Below are 12661 nucleotides of genomic sequence, written 5' to 3' on the forward strand. Positions count from 1 at the left end.
TTCCATGATGTGTGGGTACTGTTATCAGTATAGATGGAGGAACTAAAGTTTCAAAAGAAAGCCCTGGTCTGAACTCCTTTCTTCCGCTCTTGCCCTGCTGCTTCTAAGTATAGGACAGATCATGCCACTCCTTTGCTCATCACCCTCTAATACAGTGCTTCTCAACTGGGAGCAACCCTGGAGACTTTCCAGCTGTCACAGCGTGGGGAAAGAGCACTGTTACTGGCATCTAGTGGGTGGAGGCCAGGGATGCTGCTGAGCCCCCTGCAGTGGGCAGCACTGCCCTCCACCACAAAGAGTTCTCTGGCCCAAAATGTCAGTAGTGCTACTGTAGAGAAACCTTGCTCGAGAGGTATCCCATCTCACTCTATAAAATCCAGCATCCTCATCATGTTCCTCGGGGCTCCGTATGAGCTAACCCCTGGCTAGTTCTGACATCTTCAGGCACTCTTTGTTAGTTCCAGCTGAGATGGCCTCCTCGACGTTCCTGCAGGCAAGCACACCTCAGACTGGCATTGCAGTTCCCTCTGCCTAGAATGCTTTTCTTTCAGATACCCTTTTAGCTGACTTTTTCACTTCCTTTGGTCTCCGTTTTTTAGGAGCACCCCTGTATCAATGGTGCTTCTCTTCACCTCCACACTGTCTCCCCACAACTCCCTGCATGTCAATCTCTTTGTCAAGCCTTTTTCCCCTGGTTTTCTGGAGAAAACCAGGGTTTTCTCCAGAACCTGGTTTCTCCAAACCTGGTTTCATGGAGCCTTTCTCCATGACGCTCATCACTGTCATAGTACTTATTTATTGGCTACTTTCCCCTACTAGAATATAAGTTCCAGGAAAAGGAACTTTGTCTTTTGTTAACTGCTATATCTACAGTATCTAGAAAAGTCACAGTACATAGTAGGTACTCAATGAATATTTGTTGCATAAGGATGGTACCAAGAGGTTAAGCAACTTGCCTGAGGTTACACTGCTTATGAGTAATGGTGCCAGATTCAACCCTGGGCTGCCCTACCCCAGAGCTCGTGTGTCAGACTACTCCTCTCTACTATCCTCATTAGCTCGGTGCCTGGCACATGACAAACACTTAATAAATATTATATATATATATGTATTTTTTTTTAACAAAAGCCACATATATATATATAAAAGTGGCTGTCATTTCCAACTATGTGGATTGAAGAGGCAACATTGGAGTCTAGCATATTCTGCTCCCGCCTCTGCCTGCAACCAGCTGTGTGTCCTTGCATATGTCACTCATTGTTGCTGGGCCTCAGATGCTTCATCTATGAAGTGAGCCAGATATCCACGTGAGACTTTTGCCTGTTACCTTTTACATTTTCTTCATCAGTGATCATTTTCTGTGGCTTATACTATAGTCTAGATACTCTGGGTTATATGGTACAGTTTGGGTCTAATGAACATCTCGTTGCAGAACCTTTCCCCTGGAGCCGTCTGTGTTGCTGTTGACTGATCTCTATTATCAGAGATTAGCCTTGTGTGGCTGCAAAGGGCCACTTTCCCAGGAGGCTTTAATGGAATTATTTCCCAAGTTACAAGCAAACATTTCAACTGGTGTATCCAAGGTAATGGTGTTTTGTGGTAGTGTGTCCTCAATCTCTCTTCTCCTGTTTCTATATGGACTGCAGTGGTTTTCAGAGCATCTTAGTTAGAAAGTGTTGCTGTGGGATGATTTCTGTTTAAAGCAATGATTCTTAAATATTGGCCTACAAACCGATTGCAGTAGGATTAGTTAGGGAGATAAATAAAAATATAAATTCTGGGTCCCTACCCTCAAAGATTCCAATTCAGTAGGGCTAGGGTAGAACTGAAAAATCAACATAGTTTTTTTTTTTAAGTCTTCTAGGTGGTTCTCCTGCTCATTTAGGTATGCAGAAATACCTGAATATTGTACATTACTTAGGAATAAAAATCACTAACTTTAATTGAATTGTCAACTTAATCAACTTCTTTGTACTTATTTACAGACATGGTTATAGTGTCATAGTTCAAAGAGACTACTGATTGTTCCATGTACTATTTTAACTAGGTGTTGGTTGGTGTTGAATATGAAATAAGGGCTAGAATAGGCACATATTACTCTGGTCAAATGGTATTTTTTTTTTAATTGTATAAAACTTAAATCTTGCTGACTGTGAATCAGTTTCTTTTTATGGTTAAACTTTGGAATTTGAAAGATGCCTTTTACTTTCTCCAGATTCGGCTTTTGACAGTAAGGATCCTAAACCATTTTGATGTCCAGCTTCCGGAATCAATGGAGGTATTTTAACTGTTTGAGTGGATAGGTTTTAAAAAAATATAGTTTTACATATTATTGTGGTTTCCAAAATGATACCTTTGCAGAAAATTAACACACTATATAAATATCTATCGTAAAAATTGATTTTTTTGGCTGGGCGCGGTGGCTCACGCCTGTAATCCCAGCACTTTGGGAGGCCGAGGCGGGGAGATCATGAGGCCAGGAGATCGAGACCATACTGGCTAACATGGTGAAACTCCGTCTCTACCAAAAACACAAAAAAAGAAATTAGCCAGGCGTGGTGGCGGGCACCTGTAGTCCCAGCTACTCGGGAGGCTGAGGCAGGAGAATGGTGTGAACCCGGGAGGCGGAGCTTGCAGTGAGCCAAGATCACGCCACTGCACTCCAGCCGGGGCGACAGAGCGAGACTCCGTCTCAAAAAAAAAAAAAAAAAATTGATTTTTTTTTTTGGTAACTCTTACTCCTGTCTACCAATAAAGTCACCACTGAAAATCCACCATTAATCGGCGAATATTCTTTCAAACTTTTTGAACACACACACACACACACACACACACATAATTTAAACAAATGGGGTTTTTCCATATGATTACCTCTATATCTACCTCATACCTCATTTCTTTTCTTTTTACGGGGTCTCACTCTGTCACCTAGGCTGGAATGCAGTGGCGTGATTTCGGCTCACTGCAATCTCCACCTCCCCGGCTCAAGCGATCCTCCTGGCTCATCCTTCTGAGTAGCTGAGATTATAGGTGCCTGCCACCACGCCTGGCTAATTTTTGTATTGTTAGTAAAGATGGAGTTTTGCCATGTTGGCAAGGCTGGTCTCGAACTCCAGACCTCAAGTGATCTGCCCACCTCATCCTCCCAAAGTGCTGGGATTACAGGTGTGAGCCACTGTACCCAGCCAATATCTATCTCATTCCTTTTGAAGTTTGAATACTACTCCACAGTTGAAAATGTCTTATTTAGCCATTTTCTTGTTGACGGATGGTTAGGTAGGTTTTGCATTTTTTTAGGATTTCAAACAATACTGCAGTGAACATCCTTATACGGATATGTTTATGTAAGGAAATAGTTCCATAATGCAGATTACTAGGAATAGATTTGTGAAGCAAAAGCATATATGCATTTTATTTTTATTTCAACAAATGTTGCCAATCAATGTGAGTGACTTGAGAATGATTTTCCTGTTGTTTAGTTGTCATTTATGCACTAGACACTAAATTATCTACCAAGAAGTAAATGGTATGGGGAGAAAAGAATCATTTACCAAAAAAAAAAAGTGTTGCTTATTTCATTAAAAATATTAACATATTCCAGTTTTTCTATTTTTAGACCTTTGGTCACATTTAATGTTCTTTTTGGAAAATCAAAATACTGACCGGTCTTCTCCATGGCTTTCTCTGGTTATTCAGGATGATGGGCTCTCAGAGCGGCAGTCTGTCTTTGCTATATTACGCCAGGCAGAACTTGTTCCAGCAACTGTGAATGATTATAGAGAGAAGCTTCTTCATTTGAGAAAACTAAGACATGATGTGGTACAGACTGCTGTCCCTGATGGGCCGTTACAGGAGGTAAAAATAGTGTTCTTTTATTTTTCCTTTTTAATTCATGCTTTAAATCCTGTTTGGGGAAGCACACCAAGTAGTCACCAAAATAATAATAATAATAATAATTTAAAAATGATAAGGGAAATCCCCAGTTCTCTTAGATGCTTTGAGTTAAACAGCTCTACCAGCTTTTTAAGTAGTAGGAATAATTTAGTATTCTCTGTTTCAGGCATGAGCCACTGTACCTGGCCACGTTAGTACCTTTTTAGAAATGAGTAAGCAGGGGCTCATTGAACCTGAGTGACGCAGGTAGGTAGGTAGGTAGTGGCAACAGGACTTAATGTCAGGTTTAAAGCTTGCTCTTCTTCACTAGATTTGTTTGCTGCTGCAGAACATCAGCCCTCTATGTTTTTTTTTTTTTTTGGAGATGGAGTCTCGCTCTGTCGCCCAGGCTGGAGTGCAGTGGCGCGATCTCTGCTCACTGCAAGCTCTGCCTCCCGGGTTCACACCATTCTCCTGCCTCAGCCTCCCGAGTTGCTGGAACTACAGTTGCATGCCACCATACCTGGCTAATTTTTTTGTATTTTTAGTAGAGATGGGGTTTCACCGTGTTAGCCAGGATGGTCTTGATCTCCTGACCTCGTGATCCGCCCTCCTCGGCCTCCCAAAGTGCTGGGATTACAGACATGAGCCACTGCGCCCGGCCCAGCCCTCTTTGTTTTATATCAGGGTTTTCATTCCATGACCCTTGAAGATACATCACAGACCTCTTTGGGAGTAAGGCCAAAAGGAGGCATTCTCCCTTCAGTCAGAGCAGTTCTTCTCTTACCTGTTTTATAAATTAGGTATATAAATATACTTCTGTTTCATTTGGAAAAAAGACTGCTGCTAGAATATATACAAACACCCCATCCCTAAATAATAATAAAACTACCAGTCTGGATGGTGCCTCCCTAGCACATGGGAATGTTAGTAATAATGACCCTTATTCCAAAAGGTGACCGGGAAACTTTAGACCCTCTTACTGAACTTGCAAAGCCTCAGTCATTCACAGCATGTTTCCTTGCGTTCTTCGGCATGTGTGCATTTCTGACTACTGTTGAAGTTTTGTCTTAATCTGGTGACAGCAACATTTGTTAGAAGGGAATTTAATCATTAGTCAAATCTGTTCATTTAAATGAATGAATACCTGGAGTGAATTTGAATACTATGTTTGCTGTAGCGATTCTTCTATTTTAAATAGTGAGTCACATTTTGGGGAGAAGAGGAAAATTAGTATACATTGAATTTTGGATTGGTGCCTGCAACTTTTTTTCTTATCGCACAGGCTTCTTTCCAAACCTCAGGTTGTCCAACTTGGGATGTTTGCATTTCAGTACTTCTGTTCTATACTGTATTTCATTACCCAATACTAAACTAGTCTTTTGTGATTGCAGGTGCCGCTTCGTTATTTGTTAGGCATGCTATATATTAATTTCAGTGCACTCTGGGATCCTGTTATTGAACTCATAAGGTAAACATGGGTTAAATGGGATGAAACTATTATACTTTAACTACTGCAGAATGATGGGGCCCAGATTATACTCCTTCTGGGTGTGATTTAAATGAATGGGTGTATATGGTATTTACAGTACTTTAAATCCTTTGTGAGACAAGGTGAATTAAAAATAAACATGAATTATTCTCTCTGATGCCACATCTTCAGTAGTTCCAATATTATACGTGTGTTTCTTTGTGTGTTGAAATAACTTTGAAGGAGTTTCTCTTTTTGCTTTTTATGATACTTTTGTGTTATTAAAATTTGTTACAGCAAGGAAGTATAATAATTGCATAATTTTATTTCTATATTTTGAGTCATTGAGCCATACTTTAAAAATAAAGACTTTTTCAAAACCTTGCTGTCTAGCATCCAAAATCCCTTTAGCCCCAAAATGTCTTCAGTGGTCACATAGAAAATACATGTTATAGGCCGGGCACGGTGACTCATGCCTGTAATCCCAGCACTTTGGGCGGCTGAGGCAGGTGGATCACCTGAGGTCGGGAGTTCGAGACCAGCCTGACCAACATGGAGAAACACCATTTCTACTAAAAATACAAAATTAGCCAGGCATGGTGGCACATTCCTGTAATGCTAGCGACTCGGGAGGCTGAGGCAGGAGAATCACTTGAACCTGGGAGGTGGAGGTTGTGGTGAGCCGAGATTGCACCATTGCACTCCAGCCTGGGAAACAAGAGTGAAACTCTGTCTCCCAAAAAAAAAAAAAAAAAAAAAAAAACATGTTATGGCTCATGTGTAGAAATCTGTCTTCAGACATTTGTCTTCAGATAATACACACTCACTTTTTTTTATCAGATTGGAAATATGTCATGTGAGGCCTTTCAAAACCCCAACGATTAGTTATTAGTTCTTATTTGACAGAATAAGAGAGTTAACATTTATAGACAGATCCCTTTACAATTTGAAACTAATTTGTCTACCTTTACTACCCTTGTCTACCTTTTACTACAATTTGTCTACCTTTTACTACCTTTCAAAGCCATCAAAACCAGTGTGCCAAAAGCAAGATTCTCCCAACATTAGCTTCATTATTTTGTTTATTACACTTTCAGAAGAGAGAATTTGACATACATGTTACCAGTAGCACACTATCAACAGTGTTGGTTCTTTAATTACTGAATGCCATGAGGCATTCTCCCTAGTGGCTGGGCTGTCTTCCTGTTGGGTATCTCTTTCTGTTTGGAAGGATAGAAACAACAACATACCTGTTGGTTTGTTTTCTGAGTAGAGTCATTTCCCAACATATATAATACATGTCATGTGTAAAGTTTATGCATATTCTTAGAAAATTAGTGACAGAATATTTGAGAGTATTGTTGCTAGGATATCAAACTACATAAGCACTTTATGTGATCCATCTAATGTCTCCTTTTAAGTTCTGAAAAGTGTGTTTCATGTAGTTAGTGAATGTTTATTTTGTCTTTGTGTTAATAAATATATTTAAATTTGGTGGAGGGAAACTCATTATTTTTAAGTTAGTTTTGAACAAACTGACTTTTCTCTCCAGAGGGCCCCTTCTTCTCTTAATGGATCTTATTCATGCCCCATGCCCCAGTTTCATCAGTGTGCCTTTAAAAATGATTTTCTCTTAAGGATCTACTTATATTTTTAAAAATACTCTTTAGTGCTTTATGACTATAAAAATAATTTGTGCTCAGTGCAGGCATTTTGAAAAATATAGAAAAATGCAAAAGGTGTTTACAACTCCACATTGAGGGATAACCTAATTAACATTTTAGTTATATCCTTTCACTCTTTTTTTTTTCTATGAGCAATCTTAAAATGACCATACCACACTTTTTATTTTGTGATTTTTTTTTCCTTAGTTCTCATGCACACGAAATGGAAAATAAGCAATTTTGGAAAGTCTACTATGAGCATCTAGAAAAAGCAGCTACGCATGCTGGTATGTAAAGGGGTTGTGAGGAAGCTGCGAAGAAAAGTGGTTGTTTAACTGTTTTGTTTTTACTGCTTAATTACTCACGAAATTGGAAAACAGAGATGAAACATATATTATCATGATAACTTTTGGGAGTGACATTCTTTCCTTACATTATAGAGAAAGAAATGCCCTCTCTTGAGAAAACACTTAAGATAAATGTTGATATTTGTCTGGTGGTTATGACAACTTTCTTTCTTGCAGAAAAGGAACTACAGAATGATATGACAGATGAGAAGTCCGTTGGAGATGAAAGTTGGGAGCAGACCCAGGAAGGAGATGTTGGAGCTCTTTATCATGAGCAGTTAGCATTGAAAACTGACTGTCAGGAAAGACTTGACCACACCAACTTCAGATTCCTGCTCTGGAGAGCTCTGACCAAATTCCCAGAAAGAGTAGAGCCACGGTCCAGGGAGCTTTCCCCGCTTTTCTTGAGATTTATCAAGTAAGTTTCCTCTTCTAAGAATATGTCCCTGGTGGGGCATGAAGAAGAGAATGTGAGAAGTATTAACCTCCCAAAGTGGCTGAGTTCTTTGTTTTTTGCCTTCTTTCTTTCTGCTTCTAATCATCCATTAGGCTGAGGTATTTTTTGTTTGTTTGTTTGTTTGTTTGTTTTTAGACAGAGTTTTGCTCTTGTTGCCCAGGGGTGCAGTGGTGCGATCTCGGCTCACTGCAACCTTCACCTCCCAGATTCAAGCGATTCTTCTGCCTCAGTCTCCCAGAGTAGCTGGGCACAGGCATGTGCCATCACGCCTGGCTAATTTTGTATTTTTAGTACAGACGGGGTTTCTCCATGTTGGTCAGGCTATTCTTGAACTCCTGACCTCAGGTGATCCACCCACCTCGGCTTCCCAAAGTGCTGGGATTACAGGCGTGAGCCACCACGCCCAGCCTAGGCTGAGTTCTTTATACATCTGTCATGTTTTCAAATCATTGGCACAGCTACAAAGCACTGGCTCTATCAGATAACAACTAAACTAGTTTAGTTCACCATTTGATTTTGATCTAAATCAAAATTTAACCAGCACACAAGTGGTATTAATAAAAAATTCCGGGTTACAGTATAAGAAGGGCCATACTGAGTTTGATTCATGTAGAAAGGCCTTATTATTTCTTGCCCTGTTATTCATTATTTTATTGCCTGCCTGGGGCTTGAAGGTATTTTCCAGTGACCCAACAGCAACACTGCTTGGGGCCTCTTGATGTTTCTGCCTATGATGCTGAGGAATAACAAGAGTTTTCTGGAGCATTGTTTTGTTTTAACTGGGTATGCTATGTGAGAGTCTGATTGTATTAAAACTAAAGATGAGGGGTGTGGTGTGCAGAACATTACTAAGTAATACATAAAAAGCATGTTTTCCTATAGTAGTTTCCTGGGAAAATGCTGTAGGGTTAGGTCAAGCAGGCCATAAACCACAACATGCCTGGCTTGTTCAAAGAACAGCAAGGTCTGAGTGGTTCTAGCAGAATGATCCAGGGAGGACATGGTTGGAGATGAGGGCAGAAAGTCAGCAGGAGATGAAAGTGTGTAGGCCTTTAAGTGATAGGAAGGACTTTGGCTCTTACTTTTGGTGAAATGAGAAGCCATTTGGAGGTTTAAGCAGAAGGCTGACCTGACCTAAGTTTTCTTAAGGATTTTTATGGCTGCTGTGTTGAGAATAGACTGTAGAATGACATTGGTGAGAGTAGAGAGACCAGTCATGAGGAGATTGCAAGTCCAAGCAAGAAGTGATGGCGACTTAACCAAAGTTATAGCAGTGAAGATGGGTATTTTTTGAATGATTTCAATTCGATAAGATAACATTTATGAAAGGTTGCAACTAGATCAGCCTGTGAGATTTGCCAGCAGATCAGATGTGGGACGGGTGTGTGTGGTGGGGAGTGGGACAGGAAGGAGGGAGGGAAGGAATGGGGGAGGGACAGAATCAAGGATGTTCCCTAAGGCTTTGGCCTGAGCAACTAGAAGAAAGTTCTCATTTACTGAGATAGGAGGAATGCAGGAGTTGCAGGTCTGTGGGGGAGAATTAGAAGTTCATTTTTAGATGTTTTAAGTTTAGGACACTGAATAAATAACCAAGTAGAGTTGTCATGTAGAGAGGCATTTAATTTAGAAGTTCAAAGCTCAAGGGAAAGGTTTGATCTGGAGATAACAAATTGGAAATTATCAATATATGGATGGTATTTTAAATGATCAGATAGGGAATAAAGTCATCTAGAGTGTGACTGTAGAGAGAAAAGACTTTCAGGGACTGATACCAATATTTAGAAGTTGGGAGATAAGGAACCAGCAAAGGAAGCCAGGAAAGAGTGATAAAAGAAGAAAGACCACTTGCTATCCTGGAAACCAAGTGAAGAGACTAAAGGCGGCAGTAAACAGTTGACTCAGATGTGTCTGAAAAGTCCATCAGGTGAATAAAGTGACCATTGGCTTTGGAGTGACCTTAGTCAGAGTGACCCACATGAAGGTGACCTTAACGAGTTGTTTTGATTAATCTGATAGGGATGACAGCCTAATTAAAATAAGCTTGGCTGGGTGCGGTGGCTCATGCCTGTAATCCCAGCACTTTGGGAGGCCGAGGCTGGTGGATCACAAGGTCAGGATATCGAGACCATCCTGGCTAACACAGTGAAACCCTGTCTGTACTAAAAATACAAAAAATTAGCTGGGCATGGTGGTGGGCGCCTGTAGTCCCAGCTACTCGGGAGGCTGAGGCAGGAGAATGGCATGAACCCGGGAGGTGGAGGTTGCAGTGAGCCAAAATTGTGTCACTGCACTCCAGCCTGGGCGACAGAGCGAGACTCTGTCTCAAAAAAAAAAAAAAGAAACTCAAGAAAGAGGAAAAGAAAAATGAAAACAGCAAGTTTGGACAGTTTTTGTAGTAAAAAAGAAACAGACATAGGGATGTAGGTGGAGGGAAATGCGGGGGCAGAGAGGGAGCTGTTGTTGTTGGGGTTAAGACTTAACAGTGTTGGCTGGGCACAGTGGCTCACACCTATAATCCCAGCACTTTGAGAGGCCTAGGTGGGCAGATCACATGAGGTCAGGAGTTAGAGACCAGCCTGGTGAAATCCCGTCTCTACTAAAAATACAAAAATTAGCTGGGCATGGTGGTGCCTGCCTGTAAGTCCCAGCTATTTGGGAGGCTGAGGCAGGAGAATCACATGAACCTGGAGGCAGAGGTTGCAGTGAGCCGAGATCGTTCCATGGCACTCCAACCTGGGCAACAGACAGAACGAGACTTTGTCTCTGCTCCCAAAAAAAGACGTAACTGTGTGTGTATGTGACACCAGTGCAAGTGATCCAGACGGGAGGGGAAAATTGGTAATGCAAGAAAGGATAAAATGGCTAGAACCTGCCAGGCACGGTGGCTCACGCCTGTAATCCCAGCACTTTGGGAGGCCGAGGTGGGCAGATCATGAGATCAGGGGTTCAAGATCAGCCTGGCCAATATGGTGAAACCCTGTCTCTACCAAAAATACAAAAATTAGCCGGGCCTGGTGGCATGCACCTGTAGTCCCAGCTACTCAGGAGGCTGAGGCGGAAGAATCGCTTGAACCCGGGAGGCAGAGGTTGCAACGAGCTGAGATTGTGCCACTGCACTCCAGCCTGGGTGACAGAGCGAGATTCCGCCTAAAAAAAAAAAAAAAAGGCTAGAACCATGTCTTCAAATAGGTAAGAGGAGATGGACACAGTACATAAATTCAAAGGTTTGCATGGATAATTCATTCTGGCAAGGCACAAGCAAAGATGTAGCAGGTCAGTAGATATAGTGGCAGAAAAGCAATGATTTTCTCTTTTTCAAATAATTCTTTGGGCATAAATTTATGGAATGAGAATGATGTTTAGCTTTTTTTGCTTTGTTTTGAGGGTTATATAAAATAACATTTATCAGTTTTTTGAACTGCAAGGGCTGTACATATGCCAGCTGGCATTTATGGTGTTAGTAGCATATAAACTTCATACCATGTTAATTTTCCAAGTTTTTCCCTAAAGAATTAGTTTACCCCACGGCTTAAGGATAAGATCTTAGTCTAATGGTACAAGATTCTGTGGGGTAGAGGTAGAAACAGGAGCCTGTAACAGGGAGTGGGTCTCTGAGTTTAGAAAGATTTAGATACTAAAGATACACAATTCTAAGGAATGTTTAATACTGATTGGCATGGATTACCTATAAATAATACATTTATAGATGATCCGAACTAATGGAAAACCCAAATGTCACCTTTAATTCTGACTTTGAAGTATATTACAGGCTTTTTATTTTTTGGCTAGCAATTTATATTTCTAAATATGTTTCAATTAATTTGGTATTAGAACTAATTTGTGAATCCCTTGTAAACATTCTCTGAGACGAACCAAACCAGGAACAAGAACGAATGACTAACAATGGCAACAGCATCCCAATAAAAGGTGACATTTAGTGAGTACTCACTGTGTGCTGGACACTCTTATGGATGCTTTGTGTGAATTGTTTTATTTAATAAATGAATGAGTGAACATGCTGTTCACGGAGATAAAGGTTACAGTATGTAATGTGTGGTTAATTGAATGTTGTAAGTATAATAGGTATGATATTAAGTGGATGATGGTGCAGTTTGTAACTTATAGAAACTTTACTTGTTTCATTCATCCATTTTTTGATTTATTAAGTGCTAGATTCTGCCAGATGAAAATACCAAGTACCACAGTGTCCCAGCCCTCAGATTGTAGTTTAGTGTTATTGATCTGGAGGTTAACTTGGGCTAAGCTAGAGTTTCTTTTAGGAGGGTTGGTAGGGTGCTGTCCTCAAACATGTTATTTTATCAGTGTGTTTTTGAGTGAGGACTTGAAAGGCCATCCAATCAGTTTCCTAGCATCTTTAGCCCAGTGCCCTGCATTCAATAGACAACAAAAGGTTAATTGTTTGGGTGAGTGAATGAAAGTGACATAAACTAATGCATTAAATGACAGACTTCAAGATAATATTCATTAATTGCAACATTGGACTAAAAATAAAGGATGAAATTTAATAAGAACAAAGTGAATACTGTATTAAGCTTAGCTGCACAAGCTTAGTTTAGAGAGATAAAACATAAAGACTCACTGATTTTCATTACATGGACATTCAGTTTCAATCTTTGTCATGTTGTGGCTTCTCAAAAAAGTTCTGGAGATGGTAGTTCCATGTGTCTTATCAATCCATACCTGGAGGACTAAATTTTGTGGTGGTACTATATTTTCAAGAGAACTTTGGCAAAGTAGAATGTATCTGATGGAAAGTGACCAGCACAGTCCTAATGCTATACTTTAATCATTTAATATCATCCATCCCTAACCCCTCATCCCCCAGTGG

At 40.4% G+C, this 12661-nt stretch overlaps 1 protein-coding gene across 1 annotated transcript in view; it reads left to right on the forward strand.

Moving 5' to 3' along the window:
- The window catches only part of UTP20 (UTP20 small subunit processome component), a 107821-nt gene that overhangs the window by 24293 nt on the left and 70867 nt on the right, over positions 1-12661 (forward strand). The window contains exons 16-21 of the mRNA XM_003832597.4: positions 1433-1583; positions 2216-2278; positions 3697-3855; positions 5268-5344; positions 7216-7295; positions 7533-7773. Of these exons, the coding sequence (XP_003832645.3) occupies positions 1433-1583; positions 2216-2278; positions 3697-3855; positions 5268-5344; positions 7216-7295; positions 7533-7773 (771 nt within the window). The remainder of the gene's footprint in view (positions 1-1432; positions 1584-2215; positions 2279-3696; positions 3856-5267; positions 5345-7215; positions 7296-7532; positions 7774-12661) is intronic.

The sequence above is a fragment of the Pan paniscus genome, chromosome 10, assembly GCF_029289425.2.
Source record: "Pan paniscus chromosome 10, NHGRI_mPanPan1-v2.0_pri, whole genome shotgun sequence".
Classification (NCBI taxonomy): domain Eukaryota; kingdom Metazoa; phylum Chordata; class Mammalia; order Primates; family Hominidae; genus Pan; species Pan paniscus.